Source organism: Canis lupus, chromosome 32 (assembly GCF_003254725.2).
Source record: "Canis lupus dingo isolate Sandy chromosome 32, ASM325472v2, whole genome shotgun sequence".
In the NCBI taxonomy this organism is placed as follows: domain Eukaryota; kingdom Metazoa; phylum Chordata; class Mammalia; order Carnivora; family Canidae; genus Canis; species Canis lupus.
Genome location: NC_064274.1, coordinates 10571473 through 10596512, shown reverse-complemented (window position 1 = coordinate 10596512; position 25040 = coordinate 10571473). Strand labels below are relative to the sequence as shown.

The window sequence follows — 25040 nt, the reverse complement described above, 5'->3', positions numbered from 1 at the left end:
AAACCCTACTTCGGTTGTCCTATTTTTTTTGAAGACTAATACTTCATAACTTGGACACCTCACCATATATTCATAAACTAAATGACTGCAAATACCCTAGTCATTTTTATAAGGTTTGAAATGCCTTGTACGTAGCCAGAACACAAAAAATTTATTGAACCAAGGGGTTATCAATGAAGAGAAAAGCTGGATCCAGTTAGCTTACTTCTGTTTCCCTCTGAATTCTCAACTACTTACAATCCATAAAGAGGGACCAAACAAGAACTGCAGGACAAACACACTGAGAAAAACTAAAGAACCTATGTACTCTATTCCTCACACAAATTTCTTACTTTTGAGAGGGAAACACACACACACACATGAACCACACAAAATATCCCAATCTGTTTTATATACTATTCCTGGGTTACAATGCTTTGAGAGTCACATTCGAGATATGTACATATGTCAGGGAATTATATTTGTTACAATTATGACACATTTTATTTGCCAAGTATTTTACTAGGACATCTTCATTAGCTCTTCCTAACAATCTGAAACTTCACTTAAAGAAGTTTTATGTTTGCACTCCATTCCTACTCTTTCAACATAGGAAGCATCTCATCTTGTGCTGGGCTATTTTTCACTGTTTTTTCATATTACAATAAAAACCATGCTTTATTCTCCAATGCAATAATCAGTTCCACTTACTTTGATTTTGGGTCACAGAACTAATGTGCTGAGAATCCTAGAAAGAAAAAAATCTCTAGTTATTAAAATATTAAGGGTTATAAATCTAAGGCTACATCACTGCTAAGTCTAATGAATACTGATAAATCTAATTTTTACATATGTAAAATGGGTTTTTACTTCTTCTACTTATTTCCTCTTCTATTCTATCCTAGAATTTATTTTTCCTGTGGCATTAAGCAAAGACTGACTGATTCAAAGTCTAATGTTTTACCTTAAAACCAGTAATAACGAACATTTAAAACAAACAAACAAACAAACATCCTATCATGAGAAAATATGTAACCAAATTCTGGTTTGAGTATGAAAATAATACCATGGAAAGGAATAGCTATATTAACAATCTGCCTGCATACCAAGCTGAACAGAATACAGATCTGAAGGTGCTATTTCTATACTCTGAAGGTTATACAAAAGTACAAATGAGAAAAGGAAAATGGCAGTGTTTAAAATGCATTGTTCACAAATACTTCAGTGGAAACATCCAAGTTAGCAACTGATTCGCCTGTTATTAAAACCAGCACTAATACAAATGATCACATCAAACTTTATAAAAATTAGTAGGCATGAGAAGTATAAGATTTATGTGTTACGCATATATCTAAATTCCAAATGAGGAATCAGACCTCTACCTCTCCTACTTTTCCTGTACTTCTGTTTTCCCATGTCTAAGTAAAAAATCGCACATGAGAGAATTTACTGAAAAGTGCTGAATGCTTTCATAAGCTATAGAACCTCATACAAATATAAGACATTCTTACTGACATAGTTTGGAGAGTGAAGTGTTTGAAAACATTATGAAGCACTTCAGAAGCTAAATTAGTTGCAATTTTAACCTAATCTGCAGAGATTTCATCAGCGAGTGCTAGATCCATCTAGCTCCCAGGAATACTTCAGACTTTGCACTGGTGTGGATACAATGCCTGCTGGACTTGTAAGGAATTACCTTTGTGGGAAAAGGAAATTTGGAGGGCTCAGCAGTACTAGGCGTGTGTATTGCTGTCAAAGGAGGTGGCCATGAATGGGTCATTTCCTGGAAAGAGATTTGGAAAGGGAAGAAAAAGTAAATTATAAATAGAACATTTACAGCTAAGTAAGTTAATATTTTACACTAAACATAGAGTGGATTGGTAGTAAATAAAAAGAGAAATCATAAAAGTTATTTTATTAAAAAAAAAAAAAGACTCCTACTTAAAGGACTATGTTCCAGCGCTGACAATCTCCAACTCACAAAACAGAGATCAGTTCAAAGAAGAAAAAAACGAGAATACAGAACATGAACAGTCTTAACACTGAATATTATAAAGCATATAAAGAGTAATAGGTATTAACAGAGCTTATGTAACTGTGACCACGGAGTCTCTACTCAATGCTTTCTTTTTCCCCTCAGCTTCTTTATTGAATTTCCTGGAATTATTTAAGTTCAAAGGAAGAAGAACTTTCCTGTTTGACTTAAGCAAACAAGTAATTCAGGTCACTTGTTCCACTTGGGAGAGTTTTAATGGATTTGACCCTCCCCTGATAAACACTATTAGGACATACGAACTTTTTTTTTTTTTTTTTTTTTTTTTGAGGACAGGACCTTAAGAAATTACCTTCCCTTTCCAGTAACAAGTTTTACTTCTATTCACTATTTTCATGGAGGCAAGATTTCTCTGTCTTACAAATTAATACACTTATCTTGACATGAATTCTTTTCTAAGCACATTTATGACCTATAGTCTGCTTTGCTAAAAAAACTGGCAGAAAACAATGTCAGATTAAACATGTCTAATCACAAATATGTGTGCGCGCGCGCACACACACACACACACACACTTATGCACGCACCCACTTTGGTAAAGAGCTAAAATGTAACTGGAGATCATTAATATCAATCCCTTCGTTTTTCCCGAGGAGAAAACTGAGGTCCAAAATGGGTGGATCAGGCTGATGGCTGACAACGCACAGTGTGGGCCTCTTGGCTCATCTAATCTAAGAGCAAGAAATCCATTCCCATATGTGTCCAACTTGCCTGGGAAACTGGCTTAAAGAATGACAGACAACTCCAGCAAGCTGGTGGCCGGAGACTGTGCTGAATTACTTCAGGTGTACAACACTGTGTATTATAACGCTGCATTCTTTTCAAAGTGCAGACCAACCAGCCCATTACCACAGAAACGCCGTCTGATCCTTGAGCAACCAGAGAGGGATCTCCAGCAAGTATTTCCATTGCCAGCCACTGTACCTTTTCTCCTTGCCTTTCCCCAAGGCCACTATCTGGGTGGCTATCACCCCAGGACAGACAAATGATCTGGCACAGTAGCAAGCCAAGTAAGTGATGCTGGCTTTCTTAACTAATTTCTGCTAAAGGTAAAGACATGCCCCTGTCTACTGACTAACCTTCTGCTTTGTTTAGCACAAAGGAAGAATTCTGTCCTGAAACGGAATGGAAAGAGTAGCTTACATTGGAGCCAGAGGCCCAGACTGGAATCTGAACTGTGATCCTTACCAGCCCTGGCAGTCTCACATGCCTGGGCCCTCTGAACAGCTGTGCTCAGGGAGAAGCGAACCAAGACCACTTATTTTCCTAAGTGGAATGAGGGCAATTTAAGTAAAGAGTTTAGATACATGGTCATAGAAAGTACTCCATAAATGAAAAGCATCACAACTTTTAATTAAGTCTAATTTTTAAAGAATTTCAATACTGCACCAAAGAGAGTTCCCTGCTGTTTCATGTATTTGACTATCCTTTAAGGAATGGATCATACCGCTACAATATGAAAATGTAATTAATGCAGGTGTTTGAAAGTATTCTTCCCCTCTTCTGTTTTCCAAGAATTTCTTTAGAATCCCAATGGTATCTATGACTTTTTAGTCACCAATTATTCCCAGAAAACGTCCATTGTACTCTCAATGCCTAAGGCTGCCCCAAGCTATTAAATTAGGCAGTTGGAAAGTGCATAAACTCTTTCAGGCCCTAAGTGGTTTGCCAAAGGTCTGAAAGAATTTATATACTTCCCTAAATGCCTAGCTTACTAGGAGTTAGGCCTTGGGAGAATTGGGGTCATCAGTCAAGGAGGCTGGCCAGAGCTACATGCAAGGTCATGAATTCACTACCCACCCTAACAGTGACTTCTCACACCTGCCTCAGGCTCCACTTCTAGGTGCCATGGCTGCTCTTGCTCCTTCCTCCCTCTCCACCTGGGTCATTGTGCTCTAGGCACACACATGGTCTGGCTCTTGGTGCTTTTCTAATACACCAATCTGTTCCCACCTCAAGGCTTTTTGCAATCTTTCCTCTGTCTAGTCCTCTTCATTTGTCTGCTATAGGACTCACAGCAGACATTTTTATTATATAATTATCTTCTCCCTTTTGAGCGAGAACTCTTAGTCATATGGAATCCCCAGTGCCTAGAAAAGTATCTGAGGCTGAGTGGCTATCTGTTGCATGAATGAATGAATGAATGAATGAGTGCTGCCACTCATTGTACCAACATCACTGCAATGCTACACTGAGGTCATGCCCACGAGTGCTGCACTGACTTCCCCAGGAGGCTGTCCAGGCCAGGCCACTTTAAGTAGAAAATGTGAGCTGCTTCCAAATGCCCATGAGGACATGAGGACATGAGGGCACAGTGCCCTGTCTGGATCCTGTGTGTGACCATTTCCTAGTTTCTAGTAGTGTCTATCTGCTGTCTTCTTACCCCACATCAACTGCAGGAATTACAGGCCACCGCCTCCCCTTCATTAAAACACTTCCACTCTTAATATTTCCACCACAGAACCAAACAATATCCCCTATGATTGATTTTTTTTCTGTTAGGTAACTATTTACTGCTTCTATTGCCCATCAGAAAGATTTGTGTTAGGACCTCTGGCAATCATCATACATTGTTGTTATAAGAGAAGAACAGGAACCATGAGGAGGAGGAAAGTATCTGGATCAGCACCAAAGAGTGGGAGTTAGATTAGACCCTAGAGATCATCTATTAGCCCAGGGCCTTCATTTTACCAACAAGGAAACTGAGGCCCCAGCAGTACACATGATGTAGCTGGAGCTCCAAAGAGAGGAGAAAAGAAGGGGGACAAACTCTAAGTCTCTACTATGTCAAGACCTGTGCCCCTTCCTCAGTCCAGGACAACCTTCTGTTTGCTTTCTGTATGATTTCCAAATGAAAATACTCATCTGTTTGCTTGCATTAACCATTCATTTTCATGTATTTCCATGTAAGGAAAGTGATGTGAAAGTGATGTTGGCTGAGAAGGGAGGGAGAGTGAAAGGGTTCATTAAATTAAAATCACTTATCTGGTACTCTACTGCCATCATCCTAAATAAGATATTTCACAAGTAGTATACTAACACACCACAAAACCTAAGAGTAGCATTTGACATATATAGAAGACAAACTAACTATATTATTGCATTTGCTTTTGAAATAACTATAAAACAAATCACATATACTCTTAGAGAAAATGCTAAGGCCGTATTTTCGAAGTCATTTGTTGTTTTTATGACTCATCATACCAAAGGATTTCAGAAATACCAGGAGAAGATAAAACAAAAGCTTAATCAAGATAACCTGTTTATTATTAATCTTCCTTGCTGGTTCACAAAAATTGCTCAATTCTAGCAGTATAAAGTGTGTTTCCTTAGAGATATTTCTTTCTCAGAAGATCCTAACTGCAAAAGTAGGGGATAAAGAAAACAAAAATGATGAGACTACTTTCCAAACAACCTTTGTCAAAAATGTTGCAAGTGAGAAGGTAACCTATATAATTACTGGTTTCAGGGGCACCTAGGTGATGCAATTGGCTAAGCATCTGAGACTATTGGTTTCAGCTCAGGTAGTGATCTCAGGGTTGTGAGATTGAGCCCCACGTTGGGCTCCCTACAGTTTGTTTAAGGCTCTCTCTCCCTCTACCCATCTCCCGATTTCAATCACTTTTTCTCTTTCTCTCTCTCTCCCTTTTCTCTAAAATAAATAAACAGGGATGCCTGCAAGGCTCAGCTGGTTAAGTATCTACCTTAGGCCCAGATCATGATCCCAGAGTCCTGGGACAGAGCACCACATCAGGCTCCCTGCCCTTTGAGGAGTCTGCTTCTCCCTCTCCTTTTGCCCCTCCCCCTGTTTGTGATCTGTCTCTATCAAATAAATAAAATCTTTAAAATAAATAAATCTTTTTTAAAAATGTTGGTTTCAGTGCCCCTTACTTTACAATGAAAAATTAAAGGGAAAAATTAAAGGGAAAATTTGGGTAAGTATAGTTTGAGGAAAAGTGCACAGTGAAGATACACATGAATAGGTACCTGTGACATATATATTCTACTTCAAAAAAAAAATCAGAAAATAAAGTAAAAGATAAAAGCAAGGTTATCATTAAAACCCACACGGAAGTTAGAAGCCAAAAAAGAGGAATGAGAAATAAAACCCTCAGTTATTACAATTACAGTACTTGAACATTAAATTTAGCTCTAGATTTCCTGGAAATTAAAGCCAAAATGGGAAACAACAGTTTAATATAATTCTTCTCTGATAAAGCATGCCCCCCCTCCACCCCCAAAAAAGCATGCTAGTTCACAAGGAGAATTTTTTTTTTCCTGGAGCTTAATTCTAGGAGGCATTTGTTGTGCTTGTGCAAAAAAACCTTGAACCCATAGATAATGGGGGTTCAATGATGTATCTGTAGCTGAATAAATGATCATGGCACCATCTCAAGAAACAAGAGTGAAAAATAACCCTTTAAGGTAGGTTTATAGATGTCCATTTACTATGTTATTTTTTTAATTCCCTTAAAAATTCATGGCCCCCCTGAAGATGAGGCATACATATCAGGTGTCACCTTACAAAACACCAAGAGGTATAAATCAAGCACTGTTTCACCCCTCAGATACAGAGGACTTTCCTTTCTAAGAAGTGAGCAACTCTTGTGGGTCTTTATGAACAAGCAGGAAAACCTGAGAGGTCTTAAAACACTGGTCCAAATAATGCCTTGCAGCTTGTAGACTTCATTTTAATAAACAATCTGTCAGAGAGCTCAGTAAGGCTCTTAGGGTCCCTCTGTTATTTCTCTGGTTTATTTTGTATTGGGAGGTGTGAGGAGGGGAACCGTTGAAAGGGGTTGGAATGGCAACTGCTCCTTAAAGTCAAAGTGGATATATGTCTACCTCCCTCAATAACTCTTCAAATGGAGAGTGAAGATGAACTCTTCAAATGGAGATTGAAGGTAAATGAACTCACCTTCAAAATCTCTTCAACACAATGAACTTCATTGGAGTAGGTCTGCTGAAAGTGAAAAACAAGGAAAAGGTTAGCACAAATGAACAAAACCCAATTCCAATGACGGTTATTAGTAGATGCTGGTATTATTACAGCAATACTCTTGCAGGGATTGAATCACCCCAGGCGCCATCTTTGAGTGGTTAAGTATTGGAACTTCACATTCTCGATGAAAACAGGACTGGAGACTAACCTGACCTCATCAGTGGGGAAAGGGTTCTGCTGGGAGACTGTGGCAGACTAATATGGACTCTCAGGTCAAAGTTTCCAGAGGAAAATGCAGATCTTAAAGAAAATTAATAAATTAGTAAATCTAGGGGAATAACAGATACTAACAAAAATGGAGGCAGAAAGAAAGAAAACTGGGGTCACAGTTTGCTGCTTCACAGCAACATCTGTCCAGCCAGCCAAGGAAAATGAACACAAAGATGGAAATCATCTGAACACCTCTGTGAGCCCACGGTAAAGAGGCTAACATCGAATCAAGGATAGGTTAGAGTTGTGGTTTTTTGTTTTTGTAGTATTCTAGCTGGCCAAAAATTGGCTTTAAAGTAATGACATTCACTTTAATGTCTCTCCCTCGACTTCAAGTCAGTATTTTCATTGTATATATGTACATATATATATATATATATATATATATGCACATGTATACACAAACACCCACACAGTAAATATTTCCCCAGAGAAAGACCCCAGGAAGAGAGATTTCCTAGTGTCTTGGATGAAAGATCTATTTATACTTCTTCCTTCTCCACACCTAAACAAATGACAGCTGCTGCCACTAGTATTGTCACCATAGTGTCTAGGAAATGTCCTATTACAGTCTTTATAACTTTAAGTGCAAAGAAAATGGAAAAGTTAAAAAACAAAACAAAACACTTTTCCTTCACTAGAGACATGAAACAAATCCCATGACCTCATGCTTTTCCCTGGAAAAGCAACTTCTGGCTCTGTGTCAATTGAGAGCCAAGTGCTCTGGGCAAGTTCTATACAACAACCTCCCTCCCCCCCTTCCCTCAGTTACTGCCACTGCTATGTGCATAAAGCACTGGTCTTCCTAGTCTGTCTGGTCCAATACCTGCCTCCAGCTGGAGAGGACATGAAAGGGTTCTTTTCCAGGCTCTCATTTCTAATCCGAGTGTAATTTAATACAGCATTGGTTGCTAATTCCTGATCTAGGATTCATTAACGCACCATTTCAGTTTAAGGATGAAGGAAAAGGAAAGAAAAGAGCACACAACATTCACACTGTTGTGGAATCAAATCGAATGGAAATGTCAATGTTCACATGTAATTTAACCCACCTGGGTCTGGTTTTAAAACATGTAAATTTCACGGAAACAATTTTGTTGAAATGTCTGCAGTTTGGTATTTTTGAGGAAGGAGGTATAACCGAAGAATCAGGGTAATTCCTTTTATCTGAGTGTCCTATCAGATCTGCCTGTAAGCATTATGCATATCACAAACTACATTTGCTTACCTGCTTTTTGTTATTCAAACCTTGAAGGTGAATCAATACAACAGAGCATATAGCATATTACTACTGACTCTGATCAAACAATTCCCTTATCTCATCTGTTCCTGGAATGGGAATGGGAATCTGATTAACATGCTTGGGAATCAATGAAATAGTAGTGAAGCATGTCGGAAAGAGAGAGAGAAAGATTTGCCTACCACTTCCAACAGAATGAGATGAGAATGCTAAAAGACCTTTGGATCTTTGTAATTATTCAAGGAGTCAACACTTAGCCAAGGTGCTTCACATCACTGAAAGATTCTTTTTTTTTCTAAAGTCTTATTACATCAGATGAAGCAGAGCTAAGGAAATTTTTCTATAGCTCATTATTTATTAGTATCTGGATAAGATAAATATTGCTAGGTAGTCACCATTTAACCCATTTAAAATTGTAAAATAAGGTCTTAAGGTTCAAGTATTAATTCGGTTAATTTACTGTGAATTTTCCTATTAAGTCCATTATGAGAGTGGGAGTATTTCAATGGAGTGTAGAGATTCCATTCCAAATACATGAGGGTATTATCATATTTAAGGACCTCCAAGTGGCACTGTTTATAATTGCAAATACCTGTTAATAATCAAATGCCCAACAACAGTTTAGCTCTAGACCTTCACAGTACATCCATACAACAGTATGATACAGAAAAATAAAATAATGTGAATGCATGGGCTTGCATGGGAAGATGCTCAAGATATTTTCAACTTTTTCTTTAGAAATAATTTTATAGATACAGCAGAATTATAAAAATAGTAAAAGGAATTCCCACAAACTCTTCACCCAGAGTCCCCAAATGTCAGCATTCTACCACATTTGTTTTTTATTTTTCTCCCCGACCCATCTATGTGGAACTGTTCTACGAATATCTTAGAGTTAATGCCCCTAAATACCTCTATGAGTACCAAGACATATTTTTATATTAACAGAGGGGAGGTTACAAGATAGTCTATATAACATGAACCCATTTTATGTTCCATCTGAGATTCAAATCGCTACTCTTCTTCTGACCCAAATTAGAGACTCTTAAGCTAGAGTATAAGTACTTCAAATGTGTCTGCAGAGAAAGATCTGTAAGGACAGGCTCCTTTGTTTAATAAAATACAGTCTGGCACCTCCAAGTCTGCCACTGGAAGGAGACCTTCCAAAAAGGGAGGGGAAGTTCAACAAGCCATCATGGCCTAATCCCTTCCTTAAAATCCACTTTGGCCACCCGGTCTCCAGCTGAGGACTGCTACTCCTGCTCAGAGAAGCCAGGCTCCCGGGAACACACACTGCAGCCAAAGAGTAAACAATCAGCCTCTCTAAACACGGTCTAGTTAAGGCTAAAGATCCTCCGGTAAGACCTCCACAAACAGTAAGAGGTGACAAAAAGCAACAACAACAAAAATCTATGCTAGTTGCATCAATAAGGAAGTTCTAGTTTGCAGGTCCTTCCTTGTCCAGTTCTGCTTCCAAGGTGCAGACGGGCCTTTAGCACTTACAATCACAAATCCCACTTCTGTCTCTCACATGCAACATCTAGGTGCCTACGGGAGTGCAGCTCTGCCCTCCTGCCTGCTTTGTGGCTGCCTCACAAATCTGGTGTCTTGTGTGTAGACTGACCTCGCCTCCCCACTAGGGAATGGCCTTAACACAAGAACCAGAATTCTGATCAATTAAAAATAAAATGAGAGCAGATACTTACTGAATACATATTGTACCTGACACTGCATTAACCTTTTTACACGCCATTGTTTCCTCTGATTGATACCATCTGTTATAAGATGCAAAATCATTAGCTTGTAGGGCAGGGGTAGGGTGGGGGTGACTGTACTAAATGTACCCATCAATTGTAGATACAGCCCTCATTACAGAACCTTAAAAACGAAATACTGGAGCTTACATTCAACTGTGAGAAGCTGAAAGCTTTTCCTCTAAGACGAGGAAGATGTGGATGCCCACTCTTGCCACTTTTATTCAACACAGCACTGGAAGTCCTAGCCACAGCAATCAGACAAGAAATAAAAGGCTGGAAAAGAAGTAAAACTCTCCCTATTTGCAGATCACATGATACTATATATATAAAACTCTAAAGACTTCACCAGAAAACTATTAGAATAAATGAATTTAGTAAAGATGCAGGACACATGGGCAGCCTGGGTGGCTCAGCGGTTTAGCACCGCCTATAGCCCAGGGTATGATCCTGGAGACCCGGGATCGAGTCCCACATTGGGCTTCCCTGTGTGGAGTCTGTTTCTCCCTCTGCCTGTGTCTCTGCCTCTTTCTCTCTGTGTGTCTCTCATGAATAAATAAAATCTTAAAAAAAAAAAAAAAAGATGCAGGACACAGAATTAACATATATAAATCTATTACACTTCTATATACTAATAACTATCAGAAAGAGAAATTAAGAAAACAATCCCATTTGGGGTGCCTGGGTGGCTCAGTTGGTTAAATGTCTACTTTTGGCTCAGGTCATGATCTCAGGGTCCTAGCTAGGATAGAGCCCCGCATCAGGCTCCTTGCTCAGTGGGGAGCCTGCTTCTCCTTCTCCCTCGACCCTTCTTCCCTTGCTCATGCGCACATACGCACTCTCTCTCAAATAAGAAACAAAATCTTAAAATAAATAAATAAATAAAAGGACAAAGCTGAAGGTATCACACTCCCTGATCTCAAACTATACTACAAAGCTATAGTAAGCAAAACAATATGGGACCAGCACAAAAGTAGGCACAGAAATCAAGGGACCGGAATAGAATCCAGAAATATAAACCCATGCTTGTACAGTCAATTAATCTTCAACAAAGGAAGAATATACAATGGGGAAAAGACAGTCTCTTAAATAAATGGTGCTGGGAAAAACCGGACAGCTACATGCAAAAGAATGTAACTGCATCACCTTCTTACATCATACACAAAAATAACCTCCAAATGGATTAGAGATTTAAACCTAAGACCGGAAACCATAAAACTCCTGGAAAAAAAAAAAAAAAAAAAACACAGGCAGTAATCTCTTGGACATCAATGTAAGCAGTATTTTTTTGGATCTTGCTTAGGCAAGAACAGAAGCAAAAATAAATAAATGGGACTGAATCTAACTAAAAAGCTTCTGCATGGTGAAGAAACTATCGACAAAACAAAAAGGCAACCTACTGAATGGGAGAGAGTATTTGAGAATGATATAACCAATAAGGGGTTAGTATCCAAAATACATAAAAAACTCACAACCACTATTCAGAGAACAATCCAATAAAAGAATGGGCAGAGAACCTGAACAGGCATTTTTCCAAAGACGACATACAGATGGCTGACACATGAAAAGATGCTCAACACCACTAATGATCAGGGAAACACACAATGAGATACCACCTCACATCTATCAGAATGGCTAGTATCAAAAAAGACAAGAAATAACAAGTGTTGGCGAGGATGTGGAAAAACGGGAACCTTCATGCATTGTTGATGGGGATGCAAAATGGTGTGACTACTATGAAAACAGTATGGAGGTTCCACAAAAAAATCAGAAATATCATACAATGCAGCAATTCCACTTCTGGGAACTTACCCAAAGAAAACAAAACACTAACTGGAAAAGATAATAAGTACCTCTATGTTTACCACAGCATTATTAACAATAGCCAAGATACGGTAGCAGCCTAAGTGTCCATCGATAGATGAGTAAAGAGGCAATGTAGCTGTACAATGGATTATTACTCAGCCACAGAAAAACGTAAACTTGCCACATGCCACAACATGGATGGACCTAGAGGATATTATGCAAAGTGGAAGAAGTCAGAGGAAGACAAATACTGTATGATTCTACCTACCAAAACAAAACAGAAATAGACTCATAAATACAGACAGCAATTTGGTCACCAGAAGGGAGGAGGGGAGGGAGGATGGCTGAAATAAGGGAAAAGATTAAGAGATACAAACTTCCAGTTATAAAATAAATTTGACACAGGGTGCAATATACAGCACAGGGAATATAGTTCGTAACAGGTAACAACTTTGCAGTGACAGATGTCAGCTAGATTTATTGTGGTGATCACTCCATAATGGAAAGGTTGAATCATTATGTTGTACACCTGAAACTAATATAATATTGTATGTCAATTATACTTCGGCAACGACAACAAAAATCTCTGAGGGAATTCTGTATGATGCTCCAATTCTCCTATCAACCTCGGTGGTAGCTATTATCCCATTTTCTAAAAACGAGACTGAATTCTAGAGAAATTTAGTTACATCTCCAAAGTCACACAATGCTCTGAAGTGACTGAGCTTGGGTTTGTAATACTGTTAACACTACCTTTCCAAAAATCTCAACCTTCAGGCAAGAGACAAATACATTAGCATCTTTTTAAAAAAAATTATTTATTCATGAGACAGAGACAGAGACAGAGACAGAGAGAGAGAGAGGCAGAGACACAGGCAGGGGGAGAAGCAGGCTCCATGAAGGGAGCCCAATGCAGGACTCCATCCTGGGACTCCAGGATCATGCCCTGGGCCCAAGGCAGGCTCTAAACCACTGAGCCACTCAGGGATCCCAAATATATTAGCATCTTAAGGAGGGGATGGGACTCCAGTTGTCCTATGCATGACCAAAAACATTTTTTTTTAAAGAACAATGGTTTGCCTCTGTGAAAAGCAGCAGTTTGGTGTTCAGATCTAACCGCCTCTCTGTACTACAGGTGAGTCAGACCAGAAAAGGCAGCAATGCTGGCCTCAGTCTGATTTCTCACACCTCATGGAATGACGCTATAATCCTAAGGAAATGCATTGATACCAAAATAAAATGTTAGTAAATGTCAGTTTGTTTTAGTAAGCTAAAAAGAGCTGAACCAAAGAACCATACCTCACCACTGAGACCAGGGGGCCCTCACAACACTGTGTTTTAAGTATCTCAAGTTTCAACAGAGCAGCGCTTTTGTGACAATGCTATCCTCAAAAAGGCTTAGTGGCACTAACTGGGGAACCCAGGGGGCTCAGAGGCAGCATGCTGATGAAGGAAGCCAAAAGACCTTGGATTCTAGTTCTGGCCTGCTGAGGGCTGGCTCTCCAATTACGCATGAGAGTCAACTTCTTGACTATTTCCTCATGGTGATTCTAAAGGGACAGTATTACCCATCCTAACCCTCTCCACAGGATTGGTAAGAAGGTCACATGTGAAACCTGAAAGGCCATCATAGGCACAGATATGTGAAATAATGCACGGTGCCAGCATTACTGGGGCATTCTTGAATGGTGTGGATGGACGGAAACCCCAAGAGGATTCTCTATCGTTTAATTTTTAAAAGATTAAAGCTCATGCTATTTTTCTTCAAATACATGTCACCTTTTGGATTATGGATCAACCAGCAGTATCTACTTGCTGCACACTGATCTCCATCTAGGTAGATGAATCATACTTTTCTTGTCCCTATCTCAGACTCTCTTCCTTCTCTCACTGGTGACCACGTAACTTCCACCCAGACTTCTAGTAGCAGATTAAAAAACATCTTTTGGAAAACATTCCCCGAGCCTGTCGCTCCTGAAACTGCGCGCACTCCCACACCTGGCTATACGATCCCTGACAAAGCACCTCCTGCAGCAGCATCTCTGCTGCTTCTTGATTTCAAGTTCCAGGAGAGTAGGGGCCAGTTCTACCTTGGTAAATCACCAATCAGACACTGCTGCCATACAGAGGCAACCAATAAATGTTTGTTGGTATGCCTTCAGGCTCAGAACTCAGAACATGAAAATAAATTTTCAGATTTTAGCTTAGAGCCTTATTAAACACGGTTGTTTGTCTGAATTGTAACTCAAAGTCTTAAGTAACAAACTACTGGAAATAAACATACTAGGGACAAAAGGGAAATTGTTTCCTCCTTTAAAACATTAGGATTAAATAAAAATAAAAATAAAAATAAAAATAAAAATAAATAAATAAAACATTAGGATTACTCTTAGAAACTCTTTTCTCACATATTTGGCAAAACAAAAAAATGACGATACTATGTCTGTAAGACAGACATGAGGAAACAAGCACTCTGATACCCTGGTTGGGGGAGGGTAAAGGGTCAAAACCTCTGAAGACATCAATTAGGCAACAGCCCCCAAATTCTAATTTCCCATACTCTGAAACAGCAATATGACTTCTAGCACCAACTTCTATATGTACACAAAGACACATGTACAGTTATTCATTTCAGCCTAGTGGAAACAGTCTAAATGCCCATCCAGCGGTAACGAAGAAAACTGTGGTACATGCCCTTTACGCAGAAATACCATACAGCTATGACACAGAATGAGGACCCTCTCCACGTATTGATTTGAGGGTAATCTCCAAGATACACTGTTAAAAGCAGGAGGAAAAAACATAGGTGCAGTATACGCCAGGATCTAAATAAATGAAAAGGTGACAGAAGAGAACATCTATGTGGAGTAACTGATTACGAATGAAACATCCCTGGGTATACAGATGAGGAGAAGCCTCTAACATCAATAATGACTTCTAGAAAGGGGAATTCGGTGGCTGGGGGTGGGGTGGGGTATAGCAGTGGGAAGATGTTTAATGTAAAAACATTAACCTTTAACCTATCCTTTAAATCCTGAATCATGCAATATATTATCTATTCGTAAATAAAAACATCATTAGATTTTTTAAGTGATAAAAATGTTTACTCAAAGTACAGTCAAATGTCTTCTACCACATTTATCTTTACTTTCATCTTCCTCTAAATGACTTTCCTTCTCTCGAACACACACCTACGTGAATCTATTCCCAGCTTCTTCCTCAGGGTTCTGGGCTTGCCCCACCAAGCACTCAGCACACCGAGCTGTTCACAGATCACGGTCAGTCCTCCATGAGACTGTGAGCTGTTCCTGTGGAAACTGGGGACTGCTGTGCAGGCCTGGTCCAGTGTTTGCTAGCTAATTCACTCTTTCTTCCCAAACTAACTTACAAAGTCCTTGAAAGAGGTGTATTGTTTGGATTTGCTTTTTAAAAATCAGTCATACTTTAAAAAAAAAAAAAATCAGTCATACTTAAATACTGAGCAGGCACATATGAAATACACAAAACCTCACAGGATTGTTGTGAGGAAGAAATAAGACAGTACATGTTGAAGCCAATGCCAAACAGATAAATGCAGGCATTTATCAAGAAGATGCTACAATCAGCACTTCCAAGAGACAGATTAGAGGAGGAAACCAAAAGGCCTGTCTGAGCAAGGTTTTGACACAAAATTAATTTTATTCTGTGAATACACCATAAATTACCTACATAGCGAGGCCTATTACAAGGACCTGCTCATTCTGCCTGGGTGTGCCTACTTAGGCTGGGAAAGGTATAAAGTTGCTAGGAATAATACTTCTTCAGAAGCATCATGCCCTTTGGGCAACTATCTAAACGTCTACTTCCATACCCAGTATTTTAGAAGAATTTTTAAGATCCCTAGACAGATTTAAGGCACACTTAATAGTACACATATTTTTAAAAAGAAAGCTATAGACTGTTAATATGAAAGGAGGGAAAGTGAGGTAGGAGACAGAAAAGGCACTCTTAACAGTATTATGTAACTGTAAACCAACTTTAACTGTTAAATTCTAAAACAATTACCCTCCCATCTCTTCCCAAATATGTTCAAATAATGGAAAGGTTTGGAATAGCTTTTAAAATGTGATATGCTCTAATATGCAGCAAAGAATCACTCATGTTTCCTTGGAACCCTTTTTTAATGCCAAACTGTCTGCTGCTACACACGAAGGCTACCACAATTAATGTCATGCTAACTGCAGAAATCTCTATGGCTCCTCTCCAAATTAATTTTTCAAGGAAAGAAGGAAAGAGATTGATAAAGCACAAGATTATATTTTAAATGATGAGGGATCTACAGATCACCACCAGTTATCATCCAACAAAAATTTACTGCGGAAAGACCATGCTTTCTACTCTTATCAGGGGATCTAGGAAGAGTGGTAGATGCAAACAGGGGCGTCACAAACACTGGCAGACCTTTCCTGGAAGTCTTCTTGTTCATTGACACTCTACCCACCTTCAATTCTGAAACAGCCCTTGGTGCTTCCATTTGTTCTCCTAGGCTCATTTCCTATTTGGTAGGATCTGGGGGCTTATCCAGCTCTGTGTCTCCCAGGACCCTGGCATAATTCTGAACTAACACAGATGTGTAAGAAGTAGTATTTGTGAAATGAATTTGATTTTGTCATTTCATGGCATCGCTGACAAAATTCAGAAACAAGAGCACCAAAAGTTACGCAGTATTTTATGGTGAATTCTTTTTCCTACATACTGGAAAAGCAATACGTTTGTTCACATTTGTAATATTCCAGACATCCTCACAAAACAATGATTTAAGATACAGATATCCTCCGTGGAAAAAAAAAAAAAAACTATTATAACAAAATTCCATCACCACCCCATCAGATGTTCTTCACCCAAGGAGTAGTTTCCTAAGCTCAATTTAGGGATGTGAATTTCTCCGAGCAAAGTTTCAGATCTGAGAGTTACAGGAGATCATGACAGGTGGGAGAGGGGATATCAGGTATGCGTGGGTTGGGGTAAGGGAAGGCATGTGTCTTCTTGAGACAGGACATTAAGAAATACTCTAAGGATAAACACAGTAGAAGAATGCTGAATGCTTGGAGGATGTGGTGCCACCGCAATTCATTTATTAAACATGAGCTAATATCCCTGGTTTTTAAAAGTTCACCCTTAGGTAAACTGCTTTTTTATAGGCAAATTATTATTTCCTTGTCTTTCACAAACTAAAACTAAAAATGAAAAGAAGCCTAAACATCATTAAGGAAACTTATAAAAGCTCACAAGAAGTATTTTGAACTTTTAAAGATCAATATGATAGTTTGTTTCTTTCCAGTCACATGGATTTTACTACAGTTACATGCTTTAGTGTCACTAATATATTTTTCTAAAATGTGTAAAATTTATGAAAGCTCTTAATTTGTGTTAACTGCTACTTAAAATATTCTGGAAATTCTATTTTGATCTCTGTTAAAGTATCTTTTCATTATAGAACCTAGGATCTAGTTCTTAAGATCTGGTTTAAGTAAAAATAAGAGAAGTGAGCAGCTGTTCTCCACATATAGAACCGTAAAACCTTACTTCATCTAAGTGTACAAATGACTATGAGGGGAGTACTAAAAGGATTGGTTTCACTTATTTGATTACTATTATTTTCCTAAGATCCCTGAATGTGTACATTTTAATGTATTTCCAAGGTTTCTGTAGAGCTACATGAAACAGTTGCTATTTTTTTAAAAATACCATTTTTGTTTATGCATTATATACAGAAATATCTTCAGTAGATATTATTTATAACTATATGTCAACTAGTTTCTTGGTGTAAAAGTTAAGGGGGCAGGGGGTACACCTGAAATAGGTTTAAACTGACTTAAAAACAAAGTTATCATTGTTTGATAGTACTTACGTTTAATCTCGGTTATTCACCTACTTTCTAACTTTTGACTGTGAACCACTACCATTCACCATGTAATAAGGTATCAGAAATCCCCAGTGCTCTTAAGACTTGAAAACACTGTGCCTTTGATGAAAGATCACTTGAGACCCCATGAAGCCCATTGTGGGCATAGCAACCGTGAATGATTTAAGTAAGCCTGGCTACAAAGGCACTGCTATTAAAAAAAGAAAAAGAGAAAAGAAAAACAGAAAGAAAGAAGGAAAAAAAGGAAAGAAAGCAAAAAAAAGGTGGGGGGGGGGGGGAGTATCTCAAAGAACAAGTCTAGACACTGGTTCCATGCTAGTGATAATAAACTGGCAAGTTCTTTCAAATGGACCAAACTATGTGATCCATTCCTTCCACAACCAATTCTGTTCACTAAAACCATCTTCAGTATTTTTTTCTGAGAGATCTAATTTTTATTTTTGAGTGGGTACATTAACATGAAGTCTTTCATTAAAATATGTCCCTGTAGGGGAGGGTGTTACACTGCAGTGTGATGTTCTGTGATCATGCTTACTCCAATCCCCATCCCACCCTTCTCTCATGCATGCTCCCTCTCCCCTCTCGCTTACACACACACACACACACACACACACACAAGTGCTCTCCCACAAATCACATGAACCAATGGTTTTGAGTCAAACCACACTACTAAATTACTTTGTCAACCATGACCGGATTTATAGATACATAAACTTGTATTACTGTTCCTCCTTTGAGTGTATGTGTCTATCAAAGTTAAGTGGCAAACAGTGTTCAGGAACCATATCTAATTCTATGTTACATAGGGTGCCTGGACTTTTTTTTTTTTTTTTCATAGCTGAGCATAAACTAAGACTAGAGAGGCACCAGGAAAAAGAAAAAAAAAAAACTTTCCATCAGTTTCTGGATTAGGTTGAAAGAACCTGAAGTCATATGAATAAGATAAGCCATTTAATCTATGCTTTGTCTGAAAGAACATAAAGATTTTATCTTGGGTTTATTCCAGCAGTAATCTCAACAGTCCCCTCTGGGCTAGGTGTTGGTTGCCTGTCTCCTGGCATGATGACTTTTAAAAACAAAAAGCAGAACCTAGTGAAAGAAAAAAGGAAAGAAAATTATTGAAGCAGGCGTATATGCTCTGAGGAAGCAACCTGAGCTTCAAACCACCTTGGGGATTACTGATACTATAATAAACAGAGGAGAGAAGGAAAATAAAGATGGCCTTGCCCTTTACATCCAATTCCAAACAAGTAAATTCTCCCCTTTCTTGGGGCTTTAATATTAGGTAACAAACCACCAGGTTACTTGCCAGGGTCTACAAAACTGACCAAAGATCATTCTTGGAAAGTACAATTCATCTAATACTGCAATATTATGAATGGTTACAAATCACTTCTTTAATCCTATCATCAAAGAACATCTAAATTTAAGAGACTGTTCTGCTTTTCTATAATGTATTAAGAACGAGATTCGGTCACTCTCTTTAGGAAAAAAAAAAGTTTGCTAATTCCACTGACATTCTGGTAGACTAATAATCTTTCCCTTTTCCTGCATTATCTTTGTATGTAAATTTGGTCTGAAAGTTTAGATAAATTGCCTCAAGATTCCAATAAAGCTCATCTTATAAAGTAATTTACTATATTGCCCAAGATGAAAAAGTTTAATAACAGTGTTTGGAAAAAATATTTAGTCACTCAACAATTGCTAATATTTATTTATATTATATTATTTAATAATTTTAATAATATTTATATTATTTTATTTATGTTATAAATAAAATAATCCAAAGCATGGAACCTGCCTGGGATTCTCTCTCTTCCTCTGCCCCTCCCCCAACTCATGCTCTCGCTCTCCCCAAAAAATAAATTTTATTCTTGCATATGTCTTAAGTAGGTATTTTATATGTGCCAAGGAAAAACATTCTTTGCTTGTAAAATAAATGTACTCTAATACCCGCTAAATTTTTTAAGGTTTTATTTATTTATTTACATATGAAAGAGAGAGAGAACGCGGGCGCACACACGAGACTGGCAGGAGGAGCAGAGGAGAGGAACCAGCAGACTGTGCTGAGTGAGGAGCCCGACAAAGGGCTCAATCTCACGACCCTGAGATCATAACCTGAGCTGAAATCAAGAGCTAGATGCCCAACCGACTCGCCACCCGGGTACTCCCTAATAGCTGCTGAATTTAAAGCATCTAAGCATTCACACTATGCATGATCACAATTCTAAGAGTTGCAACAGCAAACAGTTTATATCCATTCTGAACACATGAAACAGTGACTCTACTCACTTTCCCCATCTCAGTCTCCTTGCTCTTCTCATCCCCTCACACGTGCAGTGAAATTTTAAAAGTACTTTCTGACTTTTAACGCAGAGCCCGTGACCCAAGACTCCAGCTTTTTGGATGATTTAAGGCACAGGGTAGGTCAACCCCATGTGTCCTAACTACTAATATTCTTGCATTTACTGTCATTCCTGTTTTCCTAGAATATAGAATCTAGGTGCCAGAGAAGAGATACTATGAAAAACAGTTAACCATTCTCACAGCTGCAACAAAACCAATTCCTCTTGAAAACTGCCTTTGAGAGAGGGGGAGGGGGAGTGCAAATAGCTGGGGGAGGCAGGGGCGGAGATGATGCTCTTGGAGGCCAGGGCACTTTTTCACTGACATTAGCATAATCACAATGCTGGTTTGGGGGATGCCGATGGGAAGGGACACATGCTATTTAAAAAGTCCTTTCAATTTAAAGTTCTTTAATTGGTAGACAGACGAATCCTCTGTAAAAATATGCAGTACTGGGACGCCTGAGTGGCTCAGTGGTTAAGCGTCCGCCTTCAGCCCAGGGCATGATCCTGGAGACCTGGGATCAAGTCCCACATCAGGCTTCCTGCCTGGAGCCTGCTTCTCTCTCTGCCTCTCTGTGTGTCTTTCATGAATAAATAAATAAAATCTTTTAAAAAAATAATAAATAAGCAGTATTATTTATACAGCCACAATGCTGCCTACCAAGTAACATTAAATGAACCTGAAGGGTTTTAGACCAGCTCCGGAGCAGGTGAGTCTCATCTGTTTTATTATATATTTTAGTAAAAAATGTTTAAAGAGGCATCTCAATGTCAAATGTTTCCTTAATAAAACTCAAAAACTTTTTGTAGGACAAAGTAAGCCAGTTTCTTCTGGGCTTAATTACAACAAGTTCTTTGAAAAACAAACATACTTGTGCCCAGTTTCTCTGCTCTCTCCTCATTGACGAAGATTCACTGCTGCTTAACTGTAAACAAATTCTATCTTCCGAGGGGGAAAAATGGAAACACTGTCACCTTCTCTAGCCTTTCATCACATAAATTTATATCCCACAAAGATACAGACTATGTGACCATGAACTGTTCTGAATCAATTAATAAAAACCAAGTAACTATAAGAACATTAAAATTTGTGTCCTGCCTGCCTCACCAAAGTAAAATTACTTCAAAATACTCTTTCATCACTGAAAATCAAGTATTACTACTTATCAGTTAGAATTTGGGTAGGAGTCCCACAATCATTTGAATTTGACTCAAATTCCATCTGTCTGCTAAAAAACAAAAGCAAAGCAATAAAAGCCAAGGGGAAAAAGAGCTAGGGAGAAGGAGGGAGAGGCAAGGGAGAGAAAGTGGAGGGGGAGCATACACATGTACACACACACACACACACACACACACGTAAGCTTTTAAGCTGTCAGTTATCTTCCATTTGTACCTTTACAAAGACGAAAGAGATCATCAGTATTTGTCAAGAGATCTAGAGGTTCAAGACCGGAGTTTGAAAGATGGACCAAAGAAAGATCTAAGTGGTAAGGAACTGCTAATTTTTTAATTTCTTTAAAATGCATTGCCAAAAATAGGCTATGATTTCATGCAAATACGAAACGATAATGTACTTTCTCTACTTTTACACCATTATTTCATTAAAAGAGACAGTGACAGAGAGAGGAAAACCCATAATCCAAACCAACAACCATGAAAATCTCAAGGGGTATTCGAAGTCTCTAGTGGCAGCCAAAAGGGGAGAAAAAAAAAAAAAAAAAGAACGAACGAACCCATACCACCTGTAGGCTACCTATCAAGTGTATACCAAGGGAGGGGCCATGGGAGGGGCCGAATACCTGTGGCTGGTGAGCTTATTTACCTTGTTTAGAAGGTCACACACTGCAGCACTCAACTATAGAGGTTACTCGGATCCTTCTCTTTGATGTTAGCCCCTAACAGAGGAAGCAAAAGAGAAGGAGAGAAGAGAGAAAGGAAGGAAATGAGGGAAGGGCAGGATGGAGAGAGTAAAGGAGAGGGAGAGAGATTTTTCCTTTGAGGCCTCACTTTCTCACCTCTTTCCCCACCTGAAACCTCAGGCGTACACTTACTCGTACTTACTGTGGGGCAGCTGTTCACTGGGGGGCACTTACCTCTGTGAACATGGCTTACTGCCTTCCTACATGGCAAAAAAGCTTTTCTGTTTTCATACATCCCTTTGCCAGCCCTAACTGGTGCCCCTAGGTCACTGTCTTTTGTGCTGGCGGTTGCAATGGCGGCCCTGACAGGAAACAACTTTTCATCTCTTCCCTTGTACTGAGCCATAAGAAGCAGCAAATGCTCCCAGGCACAACTCCCCTGGCTCTGCTCCTAAAAATGCTCTCTCAAGTACACCGTTGCTTAGCAATATTGGCCTTCCCCCTGTACATCTGAAATTGGCAACATCTGTCCCTTTAGCAGTGTTTTGACTTGTGCAAAGCACCATGCTCATAGTTTAAAAACATACGGCTTTATGAAATGGGCAATCCTCCACTCTTCCCATCAAAACCAGGGATGTGAAGACCCCCAAGATGGTTTAAATCTTTACTTTGCTTTCAAAGGTCGATATAAAAATCTTCGTGATTTAAAATTGACAATAGCACAAAAGCAAAATATTCAAGCCACCACTGGGAGTTCCTATTAAACCCCACCTAATAAGTGCCTACACAATGACACCTGAGGACGTGTCTGAAGTAAATCCCATTCTGCTCAAAATTTTCTATATAACTAATGCTATCACCAGGTATTATATGCAAATACGTACTTGATAAGACATAACGCTTATTAGTAAATACGTATAAGATATAAAGGCAATGAAGTAGATAACCCAACTTCATAATCGAAAATAAACACCAACACAGACAGACAGACACACACACACACACACACACACACACACACACAGAGATCAATGGCAAAGGAAGCTAAAGAACCTAAAGTCTTGAGAAAGAAAATTCATTTAATTCCAACATTATGTATTTCAAAACAAATGATCTTAAGTTTCCTAAGTTTTTTTTTATCCCTCAACAGTCTTCTTAGTATTCTGCTAAAGTTACTCATTAACACGAAAGTAGTTCATAATGCTGTAATGTTACACATAAGAAAAAACCTAACATAAAAATTAGTGTTTTTATGGGTAGTATGTATGTTCTGCAAATAACTTTACTCATCTAACACACTGATGGGAAATAAAAATCAGAGTAATAAAAAGCAAAAAGAGTCAACGAAGAAATGAACCATGCTCTGTACACTGAAACTTTGGTGTGTAGTTATTTTTGTTTCTTTAAACAAGTCAGGCTACAATTTTCTTTTTGGCCAACCAATTTTGACAGATTAAAAACACATGTTTTCAAAGACATTCTATAGGAACAGCTTCAGCTATAAAGGGCAGGGTGACCTACTGGTCTCATCAAGTCTCTACCTGGCACTCATATGAAGCAGAAAAGACTGGGTGATGCTTATGGCCACTAAAAATATACCCTAAAACGTCCTTGATTCTGCAAATTTAACCCCTAAAATCCCATTAACATGCATGGATTTATAATCCTGCTTAGCCAACAAACATGAATTCAATACTCTAGAATCCATTTCCCACTGTAGCTCAACATTCACTACTTGCCCAGATGCACACAGTAATTCTTGTGAAGTTAGGCTTTTTACTGCAGTTTACTTTTTTTATTTTTATTTTTTTAAGTTATTTATTGCAGTTTATTAAAGAAACTTGAGCAGACTTTACAATTGGGGATTCTCAGAAGTCTCAGATGTTCCTCCAAGTCATCCCCAGTGATTCTGGCCTTGCAGGATTGTGCTTATGAGCAAGGGCCTGAGTTGGACATAACTGGCTTTCAGATAAGGCTGCCAGGGACCAACTACAAGCCCCCTGCATGGAGAGGTCTTAAACACCGTGCCTGGTACCCAATGCATCCCCAATAAAATATATCATTTTTACTCTTATACTCTTACCATGACACAAAAGCCTGACTCTCTTAATTTGTTCCTTTTTTTCTGTTCTACTAAACTTTCCCACTTCTCCACCCCATCACCCAAACACAACCTTTATTAAGGTAATCAATGTGTATGAAAACTTCCTCTGGAAGGGAGAAGGGAATTCTGAAGGAATGAATGACAACAAATTTTATATCTTTTAATAACTATATAGTACTATATAGTACAAACCTTGCTTGCATCTTCCTCTGATTTATCATTAAACAGCCAAAGTCTCTTCAGCTTTGGAGCAGTCATCGCCTATGGACGCTTTTGTCTACTTACATTTCTAATAAATTCTGAATGAATTAATGTGGGCAAAAACATTTGTAGAGGCTGGATCCAGGGCCCTGGGCCTTTGGGACGGGGGACTGGGAGGATGAAGGGAGCCAGGGCAGGGGCTGTGGTGCTGTCCACTAGCAAGTGCTGATAAGCCTTGAGGGTTCAGTTGAGCCTGCCTCCAGGATACCCCTCATGTCAAGCCATTTATTGGACAAGGAGAAAGTGCAAAAAAGCTTTCCCTGATAAGAGTTTCAGGGCCAGCAGGGGAAAACAGGACTGGCCATGTCAGCACTGCCCTTCTCCATGACTGCCCTTTTACAGAGTCTACTAAATGGACAATCAATGAGAGGCCACTAGAAAGCTAAACCCTGGGTTTACTTAACCAGCCAGAGCATTATTGAGAATTTCTCCATTCTGATGCTTCTGGCATGAGACTTGTTCTTCAGGATGAATGCCATCACCTATCCCACAGTGCCAATCAACAAATAATTATTAAGT

At 38.8% G+C, this 25040-nt stretch overlaps 1 protein-coding gene across 5 annotated transcripts in view; it reads right to left on the bottom strand.

Annotated features, from left to right (window-relative positions):
* The window catches only part of AFF1 (ALF transcription elongation factor 1), a 201145-nt gene that overhangs the window by 46039 nt on the left and 130066 nt on the right, over window positions 1–25040 (bottom strand). For 4 of the 5 annotated variants that reach the window (XM_035709568.2, XM_049104810.1, XM_035709571.2 and 1 more), the window contains 3 exons: window positions 6951–6995; window positions 1676–1762; window positions 691–727 (listed from right to left, as the gene is read on the bottom strand). In XM_035709568.2, the coding sequence (XP_035565461.2) occupies window positions 691–727; window positions 1676–1762; window positions 6951–6995 (169 nt within the window). The remainder of the gene's footprint in view (window positions 1–690; window positions 728–1675; window positions 1763–6950; window positions 6996–25040) is intronic. The other variant, XM_049104811.1, reaches the window with a different exon arrangement.